This window comes from Hylobates moloch, unplaced genomic scaffold, assembly GCF_009828535.3.
Source record: "Hylobates moloch isolate HMO894 unplaced genomic scaffold, HMol_V3 SCAFFOLD_8, whole genome shotgun sequence".
Lineage (NCBI taxonomy): Eukaryota > Metazoa > Chordata > Mammalia > Primates > Hylobatidae > Hylobates > Hylobates moloch.
The window spans coordinates 42780064-42801707 of record NW_026652283.1 but is presented as its reverse complement, the minus strand read 5'-3'; the positions used below and the strand labels follow the sequence as shown (position 1 = coordinate 42801707).

The following is a 21644-nucleotide window of genomic DNA, read 5'->3' as shown; positions in this document are numbered from 1 at the left end:
AGTGCAGTGGCACGATCTTGGCTCCCTGCAACCTCCGCCTCCCGAGTTCAAGTGATTCTCATGCCTCAGCCTCCCAAGTAGCTGTGACTACAGGCACACACCACCACGCCTGGCTAATTTTTTGTAGTTTTAATAGAGTTTCACCATGTTGGCCAGGCTGGTCTCGAACTCCTGACCTCAAGAGATCCGCCTGCCTTGGCCTCACAAAGTGCCGGGATTACAGGCCTGAGCCACCGTGCCTGGCCAACACTGGGATCTTGTAGACTGTGCTGTTCATTCAGGGTATTCCCAATGAGCACCTTGCTGAACCCTAACAACAAACTTCTAGATGTGACCCTCAAGACACAGGGACTAAAGGTGACACTGGCATATGTAGGCAGGCCAGACATGCTGCAAAGCTGGGCACCCACCCCACCTTACCCTCTTTTCGCCAAGAGTATGTAACTTCCTACTGAGCATTGTTGTGAGAACTCATTGTGCTGAGTTGTTTTTGTACGCTATCCCATTGAAACCTCACAACAGTCCTATAGTGTAACTACCATTTCCCTATCTTACAGGTGCTTAGAGAGGTTAATTCCATAGCTGTTAAGGGGTACATGTCCTACTGCCTGCAACTCCCTCCCGTGGGCCTTTGTCTCAGATCCAGCTACCATTCAGGCTCAAGACCCCTGCAGGCTACACTGGGCATGTCATTAACTTTGAAGGCTGTCAGACAGGAAATGGCCTGGCTGCAGGGCAGCAGGAAGCAGCCCTCTTCAGGGGAGGAGGGCAGTCCTCACAGAGCCTCCGGTCATCAGGAGTTACCTCCTTGGTTGCCCAGGTGACAGCTCAGGTACAAGGGAATGAGACACATCAGGGAGAAGGGGGTTGGTTCACTGTGGCTTAGAGGCATCATTCCCCAAAAGAGCTCATATCTCTTTGAACAACTCAATAGGCGTAGCTTTCAGGGACCCCATAAGCCACATACCCAACTGAGTCATTCCACATAGGAAGCCCAACCTTATGGCTTTTTTAACAAGTGTTTATAGTTCACACAGAAAACTCCAAGTGCAGATAATTTACAGTTAGGAATCATGTCTACCATAAGTAATGTTGCACTGAAACAGCTAACATACTTTTATCTGGTTTCCAGACAAAAAGAACTAGAAAGGTAACCAAATGTCAAGTTCTGCAGGAAGGGAGAGGATTATTCATGCTGCCATAACCTCTGGGGTCAAAATTAAATGTTTAAGAAGAAAAAATAAACCCTCAACTTTGGAAATTGTTTCAAAAGCCAAAAGCCTTCTAATAGTAACCCAGAATCATTAAAAGCACTCGAACTGGCCTCAGACCCAGTGTACACATGCTGCAGTGCTGGAGAGACCCCTCCGTGAACCCCTGCAGTCCAGTAGCCCACCAGGTGGAAAGGCACAGGTGACAGAGGTCTCATGGCAGCAGCTTCATGTGCTCACCCTCAGTGCTGGGACAGGGAGATGACACTGACTTTGTGCTGAGCTCAGGAGGGAAACACCAAACACTTTGGGAGGTAACAGAGATCTAGGCCCCACCTAAGGCCAAATCCACGGGAGGGGGGGCATTTTTCTGGAACACTCTGCCCTCCCCAGCCGTGGCTCCTCCCTGCCTGCTGGCCATGGATTGCATTGTCCAGACACTCTTTGTGGGGGTCTTATGGGACTCCCTAAGATCGATCCCTGAGGTGTAGCAATGGTTGGCCAAATGGACACTGTTCCTGCCCTCACACTGGTGCCACACTCCCTCGCTGGGAAGAGCCTGAAGGTGAATCACCCCTCCTTCTTTACCACCAAAACAAAAGTGTGGGAAACCATAAGAGGGTCCCGACACTTCTTCCCTCAGCAGCCCTCAGCTTTTTGCAGCCTCTTTACCTAAGTACCCTGAGTCACCGGACATGGTCTTGCCACCACATTCCGTCAGGGCAGCGCCACAGCTTCCAGCCTCCAGCCGAGAGGCCGTCACAGCCGAGCATCAAAACTGTGGCTCTGTGCTACAGTGCCAAAGCCACTGCAGGTGCTGGCAGCCCACAGTACCCAGGGCACAGATACTAGGCTGGAGCCACTCAAGTCAGAGATACTCTGCAGTAACTGGGGCTGGGCCCTGTCAGAAGCCAGGTGGGGATCTACAGGCTGGAGGCAGCATGCTAGGGGAGGGCTTGAGACCGAGGGAGGCTGGAGTGATGTGGGTCCCAGGACCTGGAAAGTTGTGTTTGTAACTCTCCTCCCCAGAGTTTGCTCTTCTTGATCATCCTTGTTCTCTCCTGCACCTGGCTGAGCTCATTCCTCTTCCCTATCCCTCTGCCCCTTGACTGGCCTTCCTGGGCAAACAGCACAGATTGTGAAGTGGGAGCTGTGGGGAAGAGGGGATGGTATCCCTGCTGTGGGTTCAGGGATTGTGGCCATGTGGGCCACCCAGTGGACACTGTCCAGATAACATGAAAAGAAGCCATCCACAGCGGCTCAGCTCTCTGCCCCTCATCTGTGGGCCCCACCTCACATTCATAAAGAGGCTTAAATTCTAGGGTTTTTTCCTTCAGTTCAAGATGAGGTTTGTCAGTGAGGTCACAGACATCCAGCAAGAGGGTTAACGGGGCTGCTTATCCCCCTACTCGGAACCCATCACTCCAAGCTGCCTGCAGAGCACCTATACTTTCTAATACTATTACCTAATACTACAGAGCCAGAGACACCAGAAATAACCTTGTTATCTTATATTTATGCATTTAAAAGATGGTTCATAAATGTACTTAGTGCTTACCATGAAAGACAGTTTTTACCCCCATCTCCAAAAAGAAGTAGAACTGATATTCAGCTCACAGAAGGCTGTTAAAGGCGCCAGAGAAATACGTGATGCAGTGGCTTAAAGAGACTGCCAGGAAGAGTGGGGAAAGTTGCCGCATTCAAGTCAATTTGGGAAATTTCATGCAGAACAGCCACTCAATAGCAAGGCCTCTAGGTAAGTAGGGAGAACGCCTCTGGTCATGTCCAGGTGTTTCGTCTGTCAAGGTGCTTCTCCCGGACAGCTATTTCTGCACAGTTCAACACGACTTGAGTTGGCCATCTCAAAACAGCTATAGCCTCAGTTGCTGTGAGGGCACCTCATGGATGACAGGCAAGAAAGAAAGGCTTGAGGGAGAGGGGGTGAGGCAGAGGGAGCTTGGAGCCGTCATTCTCTAACCCTAAGAGTTGTGGACACAGAGCCGAGCCCAACCTGGCTGTTGCCCGGGCGGGCAAGGAGAGGGCACCGAACGCACTCCCCCCAGAGCCTCGCACTGCCACCAGTTGAGGCCTGCACCCCTCTCTTCCCCGCACACCATAGCCTCTTTTCTTGAGTGCTCTACCCAAACTACTGCCTCACCCCCTAGGAAACAAACATTTGGTAACATCTTCAGAAAGGCTGCTTTCAAGGAAGGCAGCTTCTCAACTCTGTCAAACAGCTTCCTTACTTGAAGCATCTAACTGTGGCACCATCCTTACTGCCCCCAATCGGGGCTTCCAGAAGCAGTGTGGGCAAGTGCTGCCAGCCTTCTGCAGAATGATGAGCACTGGTCAGTCCTGTGCTGATAAAGACTGCGTGTCCATGTCTTTGTTTCTCAAACAGCAGGTAACAACCTCATCTTTCCAAAGAGATAGCTATGCCTGACTTCTTTTTCAGGGCTCTTCTGGACAGCAGCCTCTGTCTCCAGCACAGAGAAGGGCCTGGCATCAGGGGGAGCCCTGGAGCCCACCATGTGCCTCCTGCTCCATCTTGGGAGCAGCTGGACCCTGTCAGTACTCAGTAGAGCCTGGGATTGGTGACTAAAGAGGGAGGTGGAGGCTTTAGGCAGCAGCGCTGAAAGGGGTGGCAACAGGTGACCTGCATGGGAACTAGGACCTGGAGAGACATCACAGAGTGGGGAAGTGTCTTCAGCTCTCAAATTCTGGAAGCTGTCAGGGGAAGGGGGTCCCACAGCCAAGCTGCATGGTGGGTGGGCCGCTGGGTCTGCTTCTAGTGTGTGGTGGGGCCCACAGGGAGCTGAGGAGTTTTCCTGTTCGATTTCCCGCACCCGGCCTGCCTGTGGCTGGCCAAGAAGGCACTGTTGAACCTCATGAGATCACAGAGGTAGCTGTGCAGGCCCCGCCCACTTCCATTAACCCTGGTTCTGGCCGTCCCTGTGCCAAGCCTCCAAGTGCCCTGAGTGCTACCTGCCAGGGCTCGGGGGGCTATGGGAGCTCAGGGCAGGCACCTCCCATGCTCCCGCGGGAGCCACCAGGACATGAAGGTCATAGGCCTCTCCTCTCCTCCTCTTCCTGTTTGACCTGACTGCCCCCAGGCCAACTGCCTCAAGGATTCCATCTGAGAAGATGCAGGCTGGGTGTGTGAGGAGCAGTAGAGGGGCTGGTGTGTGCGCATATGTGCACAGCTCAGGACAGAGGCTCCCTGGACTTGGGGCGGGGGGAACTCTAACCCTTGTTCTGCCCCTGTTGACCTCTGCTCTCTGGACTAAAAATGGAGGACTCAGTCTAGACTAGTTCTTAGGGTCTAGGAGCCCCCTTAGGTTATATGTTTATATGCAAAGGCCATTTTTCTGAGAGGCCATAGTTTTCATCAGTGTGCCAAAAAGCGTGAGATCTTCTGCTCTAAAAGCCCCTGCCCCAGCGCTGCCTAGTTTCAGAGCCCCCGATGGCCTCACATTGGGTTTTAGAGCAGGCAGAGAAGCTGCAATGGGGCCACCAGCCAGTCCTCAGAGTCCTGGGTTAAGGCCTCTTCTCCAGGTGGCCCTGTTCAAAGGTTTTCTCTGTTGCCTGGAGGCAGGAGTGACCTTCTGGTAGGCAGGAAACCCTGAGGGTACCTAGGAGGCCTCCAGCCTGTGGGTTGGGGAGGGAAGATAGGACCCCTGGGGCCACTGAAACGGTGGCGCTCAGAGACCTGAGTTCTGGTCCCTTCTGCCACTCTGGGCAGATCCCCTGTCTTCCCACAGGCCCTGTGTCTTGCTCAGTCCCCCTGACTCTGCTTTCTCATCCTAGGCCTCAGGTGGGTGGCAGGCCCTTTCCTGCTTGCCCCCTGCCCTCCCTCTAACTGGCCCTGCCCAGCCTCTGCCAATCTGTGTGCCTCCCAGGAGCCGGGACACTCCCTGAGTCCTCTGGGAGCCCTTAAGCCACACTGAGAACGCAGACCCTGGGAGAAGCAGCCAGCAGTGAGGAACCCTGGAACCCCTTCCCAGGGAGAGCCTTCCCATGACCCCCATGAAGAGATCAGTGCAAACACAGGTGTCAGAGCCCTTCATGGAGTCCTGGGGTGAGGAGTCCCTGCCGGAGCTACCCGCAGAGCAGTCCCTGACAGAGCACTCTGACCTCGAGGAGGCTCCCTCGGCGCACACTCTCTATGTGGGCCATCTGAACCCCCAGTTCTCAGTGCCGGTGCTTGCCTGCCTGCTGCGAGACACCCTGGAGCGGCTGGAGATGCCGGTGGCGCGGGAGCACATTCAAGTGGTGAGGCGGCCGCGGAAGGCCTATGCACTGGTGCAGGTGACTGCCCGCAGGGACACCCTGGCCTCCCTCCCCTGGCGCCTGCAGACGGCCCTGGAGGAGCACCTAATCCTCAAGGAGCTGGCAGCCCGTGGGAAGGAGCTGCTATTGAGTGAGGCCCAAGGGCCCTTCAGCCACAGAGAAGTAAGTGGAACTTTTCCCAAGCAAGCTCCAAAGCCTCACCCCAAGGGAGAGACTCTGGGTGGGAGTGGCCTGCGGAGTGGGGACGGAGGGGTGTCTCTGGGGAAGCAGGGACAAATCTGCAAACTTGGGGGCTGCTACTCAAATGACCATGGCTTGCGGCTGGTACTGCCAGCTTTCTCTGGGAAAAACAGAGTTTGCCTCAAGCCCAATGCTCGCGTGAAGAAAGGCCATGAGGGGACCTCCTCCTTGGGTCCTTTTACATTCCAGCCTCTGGGCCTGGGAGACCCTAGAAGACACAGGGGCCCTGATTTTCTCCTTGGCCCAACTCATTTGTTCAATTTACAAACATGAACACCCCCTCTGTGCCAGGAGTAAGACAGGGATGAGAGGCCCAGCCAGGCCCCCAAGGAGCCCTGCATCTGTGGCCAGAGCCAGACAGCCACCCACAGAGCTGCAAGGTGGCTGTGCTCGGAGCTGTGAGAGGACACAGGAAGGTTTGCCCTGCTCTCTGGGGACAGATTCACAGGGGAAGTGAAATCCAGGCTGGCACTTAGGGAGTTGGACAGGGGGAGGACATTCCAGGCAAGGGACACAGAATATGCAGAGGAACCGGGGGGCTTAGAGGGAGTGTCGTGTCTGCAGAAGGGCAAACCATTTGGTGTCCCTGGAGCTTCCACTAAAGGCTGCAGGGGGTGCTAAGGAAGGACGTTGGGCCAGAAGGTAGGGTAGGGGCCAGGTCACCAAGGCTATCATCCAAGGCAAGGCTGAACCACTGGCTTTACTGGGTGGGACATGGGACATTAGGATAGGTCTCTCCATGAGACAGGTGATTTTGGTTTCTTTTTCTTTTGGTGTGAAAATGATGGTGTTTAAACTGTTGCAGAACTAAAAGGCTCTGTGGCTTACATTTCAACTCAATTTCACATTTGTATGAAGTTTATCCTGTTTCCAAGACTGATAAATTCATCTTCTCTGGGGAGCTGCAGGGCTGGTAGGGAGGTGCCCCGGTCTCCTCACCCCAACCCACACTCATGGAAGGATTGTGAGCAGTAACCATCTGCCTTGAAGTTAGCGTCACTAAGGAGGGTTGACAGGAAAGGGTGAGCCTGGAAGCAGGGAGGTCAGGGAGGGGCTGGCTGGGGAGGCCCAGACTAGGAAGTGGCCCCGAGGAGGCTCACACGGAGCCCTCGAGCAGGGCCCAAACCATGAAAGGTGACTCAGGAGGCGCAGAAGAAAGTGGGGATTAGGGCGGACTTGTCAATAGCCCAGAAAGTAGTGGGCAAAGGCTTGAGATTAGGAAGTGGGTGGGGTACCTGGGAGTCCCTCTCCATTCAGGGTCGTGCAGCTGTGTCACAGGGTGCTGAGATACCTGCTGGAATGATCTGGTTCTGGGCCTCAGGGGCCTGTCTGCAACCCAAGTAAGAAAAAATGGGTCCACACGTGTCCCAGCACCCAGCCCTGGGAAGCAGAAATCTCTTTCCCCACCAGGCATCCCACAGCTGACCTGGGAAGGGCCCAGCTTGGCAGGGAAAGGAGTGCTGACTGGAACCCTCGATCCAGCAGGGTTTCCTGCCTCGGCTGCAGGAGGGTGGGCAGAACTGGGCCCCTCGGCCTGGTGAGGGGCATCAGGATGCCCGTAAGAGTCAGGCTGCAGCAGGGGCCTGACTGGGGGTTCTTGCAGTCCTTCTCAAGGTCAGGGCTCCCATTTTCTGGCTGAACCCATACACTCATTCTTGACTCCCACCCTAGGAAGAGGAGGAAGAAGACAGTGGCCTGAGGCCCGGCCCCAGCCCAGGCTCTGGTGTCCCGCTGCCCAGCTGGCCTACACACACGCTGCCTGATAGGCCCCAGGCCCGGCAGCTGCAGAGCTGCCAGGGCCGGCCCAGTGGCGTGTGCTCCGACAGTGCCATTGTGCACCAGGAGATCGTGGGCAAGGACAAGCTCTTCCAGGGTGCCTTCCTGGGCAGCGAGACCCGCAATATGGAGTTCAAACGGGGTAGCGGCGAGTACCTCAGCCTGGCCTTCAAGCACCACGTGCGGCGCTACATGTGCGCCTTCCTCAACAGCGAGGGCGGCAGCCTGCTCGTGGGAGTAGAGGACAGCGGCCTGGTGCAGGGCATCCGCTGCAGCCACCGTGACGAGGACCGCGCACGCCTGCTGGTAGACTCTATCCTGCAGGGCTTCAGGCCTCAGATCTTTCCCGATGCCTACACTCTCACCTTCATCCCTGTGATCAGTACCTCGGAGACCAGCGGCCCCCTCAAGGTGAGCCTGCAGGACAGGAGGGCCTCTGGGCCTGTCATCTGTCATCACTCAATAAGACTATGGCCTGCGCTCCTGTCAGGCAGTGCTGGGGCAGGGACGGGACTGGGGGCCACAGGAGAAGAGGCTGGGGATGGCCCCTGTGCCAGCCCTGCTGACCTGCCCTAAGGAATCAGTGAGCAATGCTGAGTGGCCTGGCAGGATGGGGGCTGCCGACCGTGAGGGGCGGCGCCTCCAGAGCTGCTGTTGCCCCTACCAAGGTGATCCGCCTGACCGTGCACACCCCCAAGGCCCAGAGCCAGCCGCAACTCTACCAGACAGACCAGGGGGAGGTGTTTCTGCGGCGCGACGGGAGCATCCAGGGCCCGCTGTCCGCCAGCGCCATCCAGGAGTGGTGCAGGCAGGTACGGAAGCCGAGGCCAGTGGGTGGGGTGGGGCGGAGCTGACCCCAGGCCCCTTCAGCCACCCACTGAGCAGCCCAGGGCAAGCCACCATGGTTCCCTGGGCCCTGCATCACCCCGTTTAACCCAAGGGGTTGGAATAAAATCACACCACATCCCATACTCCATGGGTAGGTGGCTGGTGGGAAGGAAGAGGCCCAAGCCCTCTCCTTTTAAAAATCTATGCAGTGGCCGGGCGCGGTGGCTCACGCCTGTAATCCCAGCACTTTGGGAGGACGAGGTGAACAGATCACAAGGTCAGGAGTTTGAGACCAGCCTGGCCAATATGATGAACCCTCGTCTGTACTAAAAGTACAAAAATTAGCCAGGCATGGTGGCAGGCGCCTGTAGTTCCAAATACTCGAGAGGCTGAGGCAGGAGAATCCATCGAATCTGGGAGGCAGAGGTTGCAGTGAACCAAGATTGTGCCACTGCACTCCAGCCTGGGCGACAGAGCGAGACTCCGTCTCAAAAAAAAAAAAAAAAAAAAAATCTATGCAGTATCCCGCTTTCAGGGATGCCTGAAACCCCTCACCCTCTACTTGGGCAGTTAACGCACTCGATCTTGAGTGAGGGAGCAGGGAGATTGGAATGTTGAGATGTCACCAGAAAACCCCAAGGACTATACACTGCATTTTAGGGGAGGCCCTAAAGCAGCAGAGCGGGCAGGACACAGTCCCAAGGAAGAGCTTTTTCAAGAGGGAAACGAGGGAGAATGGAGGACAAGGGACCAACAGTGAGGAGGGACATGGCCTGCCCAGCATGGAGGAGGCTCCCTTCCATGGTTGGCAGCCGGCAGCTTCCCTCAGGCTGACATGGTTGAAGGTGGCAGCAGGCCGAGGGGCCTGACTTTTCCCCTAGCTGAGAAAGCTCCCAGGCTCCCGGGCTTGCTTTCCTCCCTCAGTTCGGCCCCAGGTGGAGGATGGACAGGCCCAAGACCAGGCGGGCTTGGCCACATGCTTTTCCCACGTCCCCTCAGAGGTGGCTGGTGGAGCTGGGCAAGCTGGAAGAGAGGGTGAAGGCGCTGACGATGGAGAAGGAGCAGCTCCAGCAGCAGCTGCAGCAGCACGGGCCTGTGTCCTGCACCTGCTGTGTCCTGTGAGGGCGCTGGGGAGCAGGCAGGACGGCACGGCGCTCTCCACCCGAGACCCAGGGATTTCCTGGTTGAGTCTAAGGCCGACCAGTAAAGCCCATGCGGGCCGTTGAGAGGCGGACAGGGGCTCCCTCAACATGGCACATGAGCAGGCGCCCATGTGGCTTCAACCCTGACAGACCCGTCTGTGTAGCCAAGAAATTGCTCTCAGCCCTGTCCCCAAACGACTTTACTTTCAGAAAGAATGTGTAAAACCCTGCCCAGAGCTCCCCTAGGGCTGAGCTATAAGGGATTGTCCTTCTCCCTAAAATGCTCATTTGGCCCAGGCTGAGGTCTGTGACTCCAGTTGGCTAGACAGTGCCAGAAAGGAATCTGTCATCTCAGGAAAGCCCCTCACAGATGGCGAGGCATATTTGGTGACTGTGGTTACAGGGCAAGAGGCCACCCTGCAGCCCCCACCCCTGACTTGCTGAACTTGTGACTGTCAAAGCTCCATTAATAAATTACATGCACCTGGGACAAGAATGGTTCTTTCTAGGACACTGGGTCAGCTGGTCAGATGCTGCAGGGTCATGAGTCCCAGGCCTAGCCCACCTCTGTCCAGGAGGCAGAGGACAGACCTGCAAGGGCAGGGAGCCCAGCCCCTCAGACTCCAGTCCAGCTCTGTCTTAAAGACCAGGGACCATGGGGCAAAGTGCTATGCCTCTGTGCTTCAGTTTCTTCATCTATAAGACAGTGACAATGGCCAGGGGCATTTTGTCACCATCGAGCCAGTGCCCTGTGTCTACGCCAGCTGTGGCACAGAGCAGCACCTCACACTAAGGGTCTCAGTTCCTTTCCAAGACCCCTCTGGTCCAGTAAGACCATTAGCTTGAAACAAACAAAAAAAAACCAGACTCGTCCAGCTGCTTCCTGCCTCTGGCCGTTTCTCCTGCTGTCTCCACCAGCCGAGCCAGAGGCTGTAAAGCCAGAGTCTGATCACACTCATGCCGCACCTGCGCCCATAGCCCTCCAAATTCTTCAAGAGCAAAGCCCAAACTTGATGGCCTACATGGTTCTCCACCACCTAGCCCACCCCACCTCAATGTCTTCCGCCCCTTGTGCAAGCCACTTCAGCCACGCCCACCAACTTGTTTCAATGTGCACTCCTGCCTCGGGGCCTCTGTGCTAGAAAGCGGCCTGTTTCCTTTCCTCTCCACCTTAAAGTCCATGCTTAATTTTCCACCCACCCTATTTTAAAGACACCACCTCCCAGCACTGCCACTCCCCTGCTCACTTCCATCCTTGGTCTCCATCTATGAACTGCCACACTCTGTAGCTTATATTTGGTGTTTCCCCCACTGAATACCTGCTCTGGGGGACAGGGGTTTGGGTATGGCTGGCATACGGTAGACACCCAATAAATACCTGCTGGTGAGACAATTAAGGATACTCCTAAATTTGGGGTCTGGCCACCAGAAAATCACCAAACCTTGTTGAACAGGGCATTTCACAAGACTGGTGTTCCACAGAACACACTTCAGTTGATCCCCTAAAACTTGAAGCCCCTGGCCACATCCAGAGCAGACACAGATGAGAACTTTGGAACCCCCAGCCCTCCACTCACCAGCCAGGTGACATCTCCTGGGCAATCACAACTGCTCTGAGACCTGGTTTTCCCACTTAGCAAAGAGCACACAACTCCTGCCTTGGCTGCCATTCATGCTGGTTCTAGGGACCAATGTGATCATGGACACCTATATGGTGGCAGGTTACCAAACTCCTGCTGCTCACCCCCTGAGCTGCCCCAAGGTCACCAAGACTGTTTGAAAACTATACAAATGTGTTACTCAAGAAGGAGGAGTGGCATTTCTGAGCACCTTCCATGGTCCAGGTACCATGCTAAATGCTAGTCCAGGCACCACAATCCTCGGAAATGTTTTTGGGGGGAAAACAGCAGATTTCTACAAAGGAAGGGTGAAGTCAGGCTTCAGCCCAGCTGCTCCAGACTGCTAAGAACTGCCCAGATCCCCTGGACTGAAGGAAGTTACTGAAGGCAAGTTACACATAGCTGTGCCTATTGTTAGGTCACATTAAGAAAGGAACGAGGAATGTGACCAGCTTTCCTCCCCACGAGGGGGAAGCCTCCGGGGACGGGTCAGTAAACACTGGGCACAGGTTGCCCTCCTGTAAATCCAGCTTCAGCCCTATCCTGTCTGCCACAGCCAGCATGGTGGGGCTGCTTGGGCTTTGCAAGCCCTGGAGAGCCATCTGGGATCTCTTTTTTCAGAAACCTTACATATGTGGCCAGCACTTGACAACTGATCAGCCAAAGTGATCTTAAACGTAGGGGCAGGAACTTAATTACTGGGAGGCTTTTTCATGCCACGCGCACACCCAGCCATTGTGGGGAGCCATGATGTCAACGACGGGCGTGTCAGACCCTCAGTTTGGGGAATGTTTGAAAAAAAATGGGCCAGACGCGGTGGTTCACGTTTACAAAGCCTGTAATCCCAGCACTTTGGGAGGCCAAGATGAGCAGATCACGACCAGCCTGGCCAACACAGTGAAACCCCATCTCTACTAAAAATACAAAAAAATTAGACGGGCGTGGTGGCAGCCACCTGTAATCCCAGCTACTTGAGAAGCTGAGGCAAGTAGAATCACTTGAACCTGGGAGGTGGAGGTGGCAGTGAGCCAAGATCACGCCACTGCACTCCAGCCCAGGCAACAGTGTGAGACTCCATCTCAAAAAAAAAAAAAAAAAAAAAAAAAAAGACTATTGACCAGGTGCAATGGCTCATACCTATAATCCCTGCACTGTGGGAGGATCGCCTGAGGCCAGGCGTTCAAGACCAGCCTGGCCAACACAGCGAGACCCTGTCTCTCTCTATAAAAAAAAAAAAATTTAATTAGCTGTGCGTGGTGATGTGAACCTGTAGTCCCAGCTACTTGGAAGGCTGAGCCCAGGAGGTCTGCAGCAAGCCGTGCTTGTGCCACTGCACTCCAGCCTGGGCAACAGAGTGAGACCCTGACTCAAAAAAATAAATAAATAAATAAAATTTAAAATGAAGACAATCTCCTGGTACCACCAGGTGGGAGAAGAGGTTAGAATTATGCTCAATCAGCCACGTTCAAAGTACCATAACAAGCAGTTCTGCTGATGAAGACAGTCTGGCCCACTGCTCACTGGCTGTGTATATGGGGTACCCATGTCCAGGGCCTGGCAGAGAAAAGGACCATCTTCCTAAACCATGCTTATCCCTCCCCTTTCTCAGCCATAAATAGCACCCACGCACCTTTTCATCCTCTCTCTACATGCTGAGAACCTGTATTTGAAGCTTTATGAAAAATTCTGGTTCCTATTAAAAAGAAAGCCTCATTTCTTAGTTTTTAAACAAACTCTCAGGTCGTCTGCTGACTCAAGGCTGCTCACCTGCAGGGGCACCCGGCACTGACAATGCAGGTGACTGCACACAGGCATGCCAGCACCGTGCTCAGACGCTTCCCATCTGGCCAATGACATAAAGAGAATGAGAAGCAAAGCATGTCTCTTGTTCTGCATTACTGATTTATTTCTTAAGTTAGAGTACACATTGAGTCCGGCCAGAATATAGTGGCACGTAGCTGTGCCTATTGCTAGGTCACATTAAGAAAGTAACTTCATGTTGCCCTTTCAACTGCAGTAACACCATCCTGGAAGAAAAATGGACCCTCCAGTCAAAGCTGTCTATATATGAGAGGGTTTTAGAGGAAGTTTCCCCAAAAGATTCTTTGTTCTGTAAGTGACCCCTTGATGCAAGGAGTGTTTCCCAGCCCTAGAAATAGGAAGCGCAGCCACAGGCATGGGGATTTTAAAATCACGCTTCAGAGACAGACATCTTGGTGTTTCATGTTGACACCAAACTGACCGTCCCTTTGGATGATAAGGACCAGCCACAGTTGGCACTGAGAATCCCCCCAACTCAGGGCAGTATAGAGATTTTGTCTCTGGTTTCATGGCTTAGTGGCCACCAACACCCTGAGGTTCCCAGCACCAAGTGTTCAAATCCTAGCTAAAATCCTCTCTCCATGCTCAGTAAGTCCACGTGGCACACTTTATAACAGTCTAGGTACCCAAGGGAAAGCGACAGGCAACGCGCTAGCATCTGCAATGACGCGAGGTAGTTGAGAAACAAGGTGACCGATGGGGCACTCTGCAGCCCCACCCACCATCGGTTCCCATCTCGATGTTCTGCCGCAACTCAAGAACTGCAAGGAGAGTGTCACGCAACAGGCAGACACCACAGAGGAGCCAGCACACATGATGGGACATGCAAGTGACAAGTTTCCCAAATACCTTTCCGCATAATAAAATAATCTTAATAAAAACATAATTTAAAGAAAGTGTCCAAAGCCGAGTGTAAAGTCAGAGCTGTAAACTCTACCCAAGTTTGAAGGGTCTCTTGAAGAATCATCCCTGTTTAAAAGAAAAAAAAAAAAAAAAAAAGTGGGAATTATATGACATACATGAAAGTAGAAAAGTTAGAATTTCTAGTAATCTGCCATGGGAAACTAAGCCTGTTTTTCATGGCAGAGCAGTAGAACGAGCCTAATGGGAATAATTAGACGCTAAATTTATAATTCCTACAGAATCAGACCTTTTCAAGACCTCACACATCGACTTCTACAACCACCCAATGCAAGCATTCTTTCTCCACAGCACCTCATAACAGTGTCACTAACGGGCAATTCTCCACTTGCGAGGCAGTCAGAAATTCCATATAACTGACCAAGTATCTGCCTCCTTCACTGGTAACATTTCTTGTTTTATCAGCTCCTTAGACCGTGAAACAGCCTATAGCAAACTCCCTGGTCAGGGGATTAATGAGTCCATCTGTGTTAAACGCTTACCTAGCACACAGGCCCTCCTCCTGATACTAACTTCTCATGCCTACCCACCACCTACTTAGACTATCCCAGGACACGGGGTCAACCAACCAAGGCAGGAGGGGAAACAGCTGGGATCAGCAGGTCAGACCGGCACTGACCCAGCACCAGAGGCCCACTGGTGATGAACACACGGTGTGCAGGATTCAGGGAGGTCCCCCTGCCCAGGCCTTAGGGCAGGAGCGGTGGGACCACACACCCATACCCCTGGTTCTCCTTCTAGACCCCAGATTCCTGACACTCCCTCACTTGATACCTCACCAGCAGAACGCGTACTTGTGCCAACACAGTCCACACAGTTATCTTAAGGGACATTTACGTTTCGTGGCAGTAGTGCCCACAGTTATTGCACATTATGAACCTACAAGCCCTGTCACTTAATAGACAAACATTCGACGTCTGTTTGGCAATTGTTCCAACTCTGAAGGAATTCCAGAATAAGCAGCAATCAACAAAAAAATGTTCTCTAAGCAGTGTCGGTTTTAAAGTACTTCCTGATGAAACCCTGAGGCTCTGCAGAAATGACAAGTGCCACATTGTCACATCTGTCCCTTCCTTCAAGGTCTCCAAAATTTATAGCTACATCAAACAATAGGGTCTAAGAATTCAGACCCTCCCCTCCCCCGCCCCAGAACTGGTCAGACTGGCACCAGAATGTAGTAATCAGTATTGAGACAACTGCCCAGTGACCGTGCTCCCCAAGCTGTCATCCCCAGGGCAGGACTGGGAGGTGCACTGCAACTTGGAGGAAGGACTGCCCATTTGATACCCACACTGACCTCACTACTTTCTTTCTTTTCTCTCTCAACCTTTGGATTATATTCAAGACCTCACCACTTTCATTCCTGGCAGATAAAAATTTTCAGCCCTAAACTTCCATGATATTCTTGCAATTGCAGTGTGTTATCACCATGTTTTTAAAAACTAAAACTTTAAAGTACCACTTACGCTACAAGATCAGTCATGATTTATTGATGGAAACTTCAGTTCGGTGATTTCAGAGTCAGGGGAGCTGCTTCCACTTCTGTCACTATAGGTGTCCCTGTAGAATTCAGATGGTTTACGCATCATCTCCCACCAAAAACTCACTTTACGTCCTTGTTTTTGTAGCCACGGTTCCTACAGGGACACCTGCCTGCACATGGCAGGAATCACGAAGACTGTTTGCTACGTGATATATTTAGCATGAAACTGCAGGATTTCCTTCTTCTAGCTACAAAAGATATACATTCCATTTATACTTCAGTCACACACCCTACCACCAACTCGGAGTACTGGTTCTGGATAAAGGTGGCAATGGGACATAAACCTACCCGGGTTGTGGCTTACTTCCCAGGAAAAACTAGTTCCCCTTAACATGGGCCAGAGGGTCCTACGCCAAGTGTGATCTGGTCAGCACCACCAGAGCTCAGATGCTGCAGAAAGGGGAATCTGGCCAATGTGCCAGGGAAGCACCGCGACAGAGCTCCGGGAAAGGAGAGGAAACTTTCTCCCCAGGCACCTGTGGCTTTTTTTCTTATGACTGACTTGTGACGTGTTGCTGTAATGAATCAGCGACCACCTAAAGGACTGGAGAAGACAAATGGATTACTGAAGCAAAGAGTGCACCTACCTGGGCGAGAGCCTGCAGCCTTTCTGGAGGTAATGTGAGAGCCGCCCCACAGATGCCAGGAGGAGGCCAAAGTATGGTGGGGAGGGCTTGATAGGTCTGGACAGGAACTCAGGGTGGTACTGAACCCCAACAAAAAAGGGATGATCTGAAATAGAGATTTAAAAGCAACAGCTTCATTGTGAAGGTTATGCACAAAGTGTAAAAGAACAAAATCTGCTTAAATGTTTCATGTTTCCATAGGCCCTAAAATAATTTGAAAATGACTTTCTCATTTGAATCTAGGTAAAGGTAACCTCAAAGCATGAGTGATCTGACACCCTTTCTCCAGCACTGTTTGTGCTGTCCCTTCCTGGCTGAAGGCCTCCTGTCCAGGGTCCCGCCCAAGACCCTGGCTCCCAGGATTTCTGTAGACTGAGTCTTGCGGTTCAGGAGAGGGCTGAAGTGGCTTTAGTACCAACTCCAAGCATTTTGGAGAAGGAGAAACTGTGGCCAGAAGTTAAATGGCTCCCTAAGGCCATGTACCAGAAAGAACTTTCTAGCGTCCAGACCCCACGTTTATCAAGACCCCTTCCCTCATAAGACAGTGCTGCTTCCTAATTCTGTTAGGTCAGGAGCAACAAGATAACATTTTTATATTTTCCCATATGCCAAGAAAACTTAGTACTAAGTTTTCCATTAAATAAAACTGCCCAAATAATCACCTTCTAACTCCACAATTTCCATTCTCTCCCCTTCAACATCTTGGCCAACAAACTTCAAGCCTTGTTCTTCCAAACACTTTTTCCAGACTGGATTCACCTGTTGAGGCATGAAAAATAATTCTGCTGGTCTCTCAGCTCACTATCTTTCCAGAGTACCAGGAGCAAGCTGGAATCCTCACCTCAAATCGGTGGCGGTGCCTCTCTTCCAAGTAGTCTGCGTCTCCATAGAGTTTCCCTGGCAAAACAAACGGGCTGGATGTAGAGAATTTTATCTCATAGGATGATGCATTCACAAAGCCATCCTCCTTCCTGCTTTACTTTTCATCACCTACACAGCCAGGTCTTTTGAGGGCTATTTCTATGAATCTGCTAAGGTCACCTGCTCTTAACAGCACAGTTTAGACTAATTCTTGGGCTTTTGACTCTCTGACAACACTAAAGAAAGCCATAACAGAAACAAGACTCTCACCACCACCCTCAAACACATGAGTGCAAAGTATGGGCACTCTGCTGCTAGAAAACTGCCTTGGAAAGCAAATCAGGATGTATGAAATGGCAAGGCCCTGGGAACGTGGTGGGATGGGAGGCATTTTAAGAGCTGCAGAGATGACCTCTGATGACCATGCAGTTCCAATCACGGTTATCAAAGGTCATCAGCCCTCGGTGGCTGCATGTGAACAAGCTGGACATTTGTGAATGGGCTGCTTGACTGACTCATTTCACAGTTGCCTCGAGATCCCCAAATCCACAGAACATCAGAGTTGGTAAGAGAAAGATCCCATACTCAAGTGACTCCAGCTATGCTGCTACAGAACGCCTGGACAGACACAAGGGCGCCTCTGCTAATACGGTAAAGGCAGAATTTTCCCAGTAGACAAGAAGGAAATCTGTGTAATAGTCATTTTCTTAACTATTTTCCTCCCAAAATTACTCTAAACCTTCAGCATCTATTAGTACTTTATTAGAACAGAAATCTACTTAGGCTGAATCATATGAAATTGCCATTTTTGTGTGACAAAAATTGCCAAACATCAGTAATTGATATGGCTGGTCTTAATAGGAAAGTAACCGATAAGGATGAATGTAACCTCACTGCCTCATTCTGTTGAGGCGCCCATGCCTACCTAGGAGCCTGACTGCACTGCCAGTGTCCTTTCTAAGACCCACACTGCTTCTATGGCTATCACAGTGCATCCTAAAAGGGTATGAATAAGAGAGGAAAGAACAAACTTCAAAAGCAAGAATGAAACCAAAAAAAGCCAGCCTGCTCCTCGAAGCCACAGCACCACCCTAAGACACGCGTCCTGGGCGCGCAGAGCCAAGGGCTGGGCCAGCGCGAGGCAGCTCTTACTCATGACTGAGTTCTTGGTCTGGAACAGGGTTCTCCTCTTGCCCAGCCTCATGGTTCCGCCCATCTGCCCTGGGTTGTGTTCTGGCATGTCTACGACCTGGAGATGTTCAGAAAACAGACACCAACTACAGAACTCTGCTTCCGCTAGAGAGAAACCTCCCTCGCTGAGTGGGTGGCAAAGGCTTGTGAGTAAGCTCTAATTCTCCAGGCTTTCCTTATGAGACGTTTTGTCACAGAAGAAAATGCCTCCCAGTTGGCATTTGTAACCTCGGTTGGGTAGAGGCTCCGTCCTTCAGCCTGTGCTCCTGATCTGCAGACAGGGCCACAGCAGCCCCTCCTCGGGCTAGTCCCACCCCAGCACTGTGGACTGTAAGCATCACTTCCTCAGAAAGACTGATACAGTAGCACAGACACGGACTGGATGTGTCATAACGTGTCTGTCATCGCCCCACCTAGCCTGATGACTACTCAAAGGCAAGGGATGCAGGGCTAGCACCTTGCAGCTTAGCAAGCATCTGAGGACTGGGTGGGCCATGCATTGATGGCCTAGTCTACCTCTCAGCCCAGCGTTCCCAGACACCTTCTGATTCCAGGCTCTTTGTGTCCTGCTCCTCCCGACCCCAAAGCCCCATGCTGCAAAACATTTGCTGGTCCACTCCTGAGGCCTTAGTATCAGCAAAGTTCAATTTCAGGTCAACAAACACATAGTGACGCTGTCTAAGTGCCGTGAGATGAAGAACCATGTCCGTCTCATTTAGCACGGTGTCCTTGGTGACGAGGGCAGTCCCAGCATAGAGTACGCATCCACATTTGTTCAATGCTGAAAAACGTAAATAAGTGCCCTTCCCTTTACATCCCTGTCACCCTGGGCTGGGAATTCAAAAGTGAATAAAGGCATCATCCCTCTTCCATGTGCCTAACAGTACAGCGGGCTGAGAATGCCACATGGCCTCGGCGTGAAATCTAACACAAGGTACGCCAGCCTGGAAAAGTTTTGGATATGGTTAAGCCAACCAGTGCTCCAACCCAGCAGTTCTCCCAGGACTATGACTGGGGATTCCATGAATTAATATATAATATACATATGAAAGCAGTGAGAGCAGCGGCTGGCACACAGTAAGTACACATGCCAGGGTCTCATATTAGTATCTATACCGTGTTCTGGGAGTTGAGGGGAGTAGGGATGGAGAATAATTTTAATCAGGAATCCCCTCCAGTTTCCCAGGCTGGTACTTGTCTTAAAAACTTTCTGTGGTCAACTGGAAAGATTAGGGAGGAATTACATAATGAAAAAGAAAAGTTTTTCCTCTCTGGTAGGTCTGAGTGCCCAAAACCTCAGGGTTCTTTGGGATGGACTCAAGCGGTCTCACTTCCTGTCTCTAATCATCAATCACGTTCATAAACGCCCCTTCTACACCCTTCTAAGCCCTGTGGAGGTTCAAACACTTGACTCACCACAGGATGACTGGTCGTAGGGTCAAACTCTGTAGAATTGGCATCTGAAATACCAAAATACTTGTTATGAAAATAGTTACAAACAAAAGCGATTAATAGTTTCATTGCTAAGCTCTAAACACAACTTCCCTCCTCAGTTTAAGATCAGTGATTAGAACAAAAACTAAAGATAGCATCCCCTGACCTCATCCCCGGACAAGAGCTCACTACTGTCCAGGCTGGAGTGCAGTGGTGCAGTCATAGCTCAAGCAATCCGCTGGCCTCAGCCTCCCAAGAAGGTCAAACTACAGGGGCACACTACCACATCCAGCTAATTTTTTTTCATTTTTTGGAGAGACAAAGGCTATATTGCCCAGGCTAGTCTCAAACACCTGGGCTCAAGCAATCCTCCTGCTTTGGCATCCCAGAGTACTGGGATTGCAGGTGCAAGCCACCAGACCGGCAATAAATAGCATTTTTAAGACATAAAATACTCAACCCACACACAGGTGAATTTTTTTCCATTAAGTATAACTCTGGAAAGTCAATCAGTACAAAATGGGAAAATCAAAACTAATGGCATAACCTAGTAATTTTTAATTAGATACTACATCTTTGACAGTTTTTGTTTTTTGTTTTGTTTTGAGACAGAATTTCACACTTGTTGCCCAGGCTGGAATGCAATGGCGTGATCTCGGCTCACCAAAACCTCCGCCTCCAGGTTTCAAGCGATTCTCCTGTCTCGGCCTCCCGAGTAGCTGGGATTACAGGTATGCGCCACTATGCCTGGCTAATTTTGTATTTCTAGTAGAGACGCGGTTTCTCCATGTTGGTCAGGCTGGTCTCGAACTCCCAACCTCAGGTGATCTGCCTGCCTCGGCCTCCCAAAGTGCTGGGATTACAGGCGTGAGCCACTGCGCCCCACCTGTGACGTTCTTATACTGTTTGTTTGTGTTTTAAGACAGAGTCTCGCTATGTCACCCAGAATGGAGTGCAGTGGCACAATCTTGGCTCACTGCAACCTACACCTCTGGAATTCAAGTGATTCTCATGTCTTGGCCTCCCAAGTAGCTAGAATTACAGGCGCACACCACCACGCCTGGTTAATTTTTGTATTTTTAGTAGAGATAGGGTTTCTCCATGTTGGCCAGGCTGGTCTCGACCTCCTGGCCTCAAGTGATTAACCCACCTCAGCCTCCCAAAGTGCTGGGATTATAGGCCTGAGCCACCATGCCCGGCCAAGTTTTTATATTGTCTTAATGTTTCAGACTCTTGTCTCTCCAAGATAAACAAGTACTATTTCTTCTACTCTTCTTTCATCTTCAGCAGCTAATACAATGCCCTACTCAACTGTTTCACTCAACAGCTCAGTCAGAAATGAACTGATTTCAACTCAACCTTTCTATCCTTCATTGAACTTACCGTCTAACCAAAGCAAAACCACTAAAGACCAAAAGGCAAAGGACCAAGCTCCTGGTACTATGTGAATGCTGGGCACTGTTCTCCTCCTGGCCTGAACTAGGGTCCAGTCTCAACTGAAGTGTAAGCTCATCACCGAGGCACCTACCCATTTGGGAACCTAAGTGAGAGGCAGAGGTCTGGGGCTGTGAAGGATCCAGGGAGCCCAGAAAGCCAGCTCTGGGGTGGCGGGTGGTAAGACAGTGCCTCCCAGGACTCAGAAGCCAGCACTCAAGGGCATGCTGTCTACCAAACTGAGCCACACCCCCAGGTCACTGTGAAGCAGCCTCTCAGGGAAAGGGTGAATGAAACCCAGCCCTAAACCATATGCTGGCCACCAGAGTCACTTGTACTTTATAAAGTCAAACTGCTTTTACATTCCTTCAGGTTATTTTCCACAGAATTTACAAGGTCGTTCTGAAAATCCAGTATTTGTCGGGTGGGCTACAGGGAATAAATGGGCTGTGGCGGACTATTCCATGGGTGGCCCCAGTGCAGCATGCTCAGTCTTCACACCCATGTGTGTTCTCCTCCCCTGCCGGCTCAGGACTTGGCCACGTGACTCGTTTTGGCCAACGGGACATCAGCAGGCCTGTTAAGTGCCTGCATAGTAGGCCTGTCATTTTGGAAGCCAACTGCCCACCCTGTGTGAGGAAGCTTGGGCTGGATTAATGAATGATGAGCCACTAGGTAGAGACAGCATCTTGACATCCCTGCTGGGC

At 51.7% G+C, this 21644-nt stretch overlaps 2 protein-coding genes across 11 annotated transcripts in view; one reads left to right on the top strand and one right to left on the bottom strand.

Moving 5' to 3' along the window:
* CTPS1 (CTP synthase 1) overlaps window positions 1-21644 on the bottom strand; it is a 77603-nt gene that overhangs the window by 31808 nt on the left and 24151 nt on the right. For 3 of the 6 annotated variants that reach the window (XM_032160461.2, XM_058442488.1, XM_032160462.2), the window contains exons 13-19: window positions 19486-19529; window positions 18031-18127; window positions 16859-16914; window positions 16680-16776; window positions 15979-16123; window positions 15315-15408; window positions 12990-13896 (exon numbers count right to left, since the gene is read on the bottom strand). In XM_032160461.2, coding sequence (XP_032016352.1) covers window positions 15324-15408; window positions 15979-16123; window positions 16680-16776; window positions 16859-16914; window positions 18031-18127; window positions 19486-19529 — 524 coding nt within the window. In that variant the 3' untranslated portion in view covers window positions 12990-13896; window positions 15315-15323. Of the gene's footprint in view, window positions 1-12989; window positions 13897-15314; window positions 15409-15439; window positions 15580-15978; window positions 16124-16679; window positions 16777-16858; window positions 16915-18030; window positions 18128-19485; window positions 19530-21644 lie in introns of those variants that run through there. The other 3 variants (XM_058442489.1, XM_058442490.1, XM_058442491.1) reach the window with 3 other exon arrangements.
* On the top strand, window positions 4168-21349 carry SLFNL1 (schlafen like 1). Of its 5 annotated transcripts, none has more exons than XM_058442492.1 (6): window positions 4168-4366; window positions 5019-5663; window positions 7413-7928; window positions 8186-8329; window positions 20116-20234; window positions 20831-21318. In XM_058442492.1, the coding sequence occupies exons 2-6, from the start codon at window positions 5229-5231 to the stop codon at window positions 20949-20951; spliced, it is 1335 nt and encodes a 444-aa protein (XP_058298475.1). In that variant the 5' UTR covers window positions 4168-4366; window positions 5019-5228; the 3' UTR covers window positions 20952-21318. The 5 variants fall into 5 exon arrangements, with proteins under 5 accessions (XP_058298475.1, XP_058298480.1, XP_058298479.1 ...); XM_058442497.1 differs by having other exon boundaries at window positions 5400-5663; window positions 20831-21317; XM_058442496.1 differs by lacking the exon at window positions 8186-8329 and having other exon boundaries at window positions 20831-21349.

What these genes read in the sequence shown, in the direction of transcription:
- SLFNL1 (XM_058442492.1), top strand. Translation starts at nt 5,229, where the DNA reads ATGACCCCCATGAAGAGATCAGTGCAAACACAGGTGTCAGAGCCCTTC. An exon ending in AGACCAGCGGCCCCCTCAAG is followed by an intron (nt 7,929 to 8,185) that starts GTGAGCCTGCAG and finishes GCCCCTACCAAG; the next exon opens with GTGATCCGCCTGACCGTGCA. An exon ending in CCGAGTAGCTGGGATTACAG is followed by an intron (nt 20,235 to 20,830) that starts GTATGCGCCACT and finishes TTCACTCAACAG; the next exon opens with CTCAGTCAGAAATGAACTGA.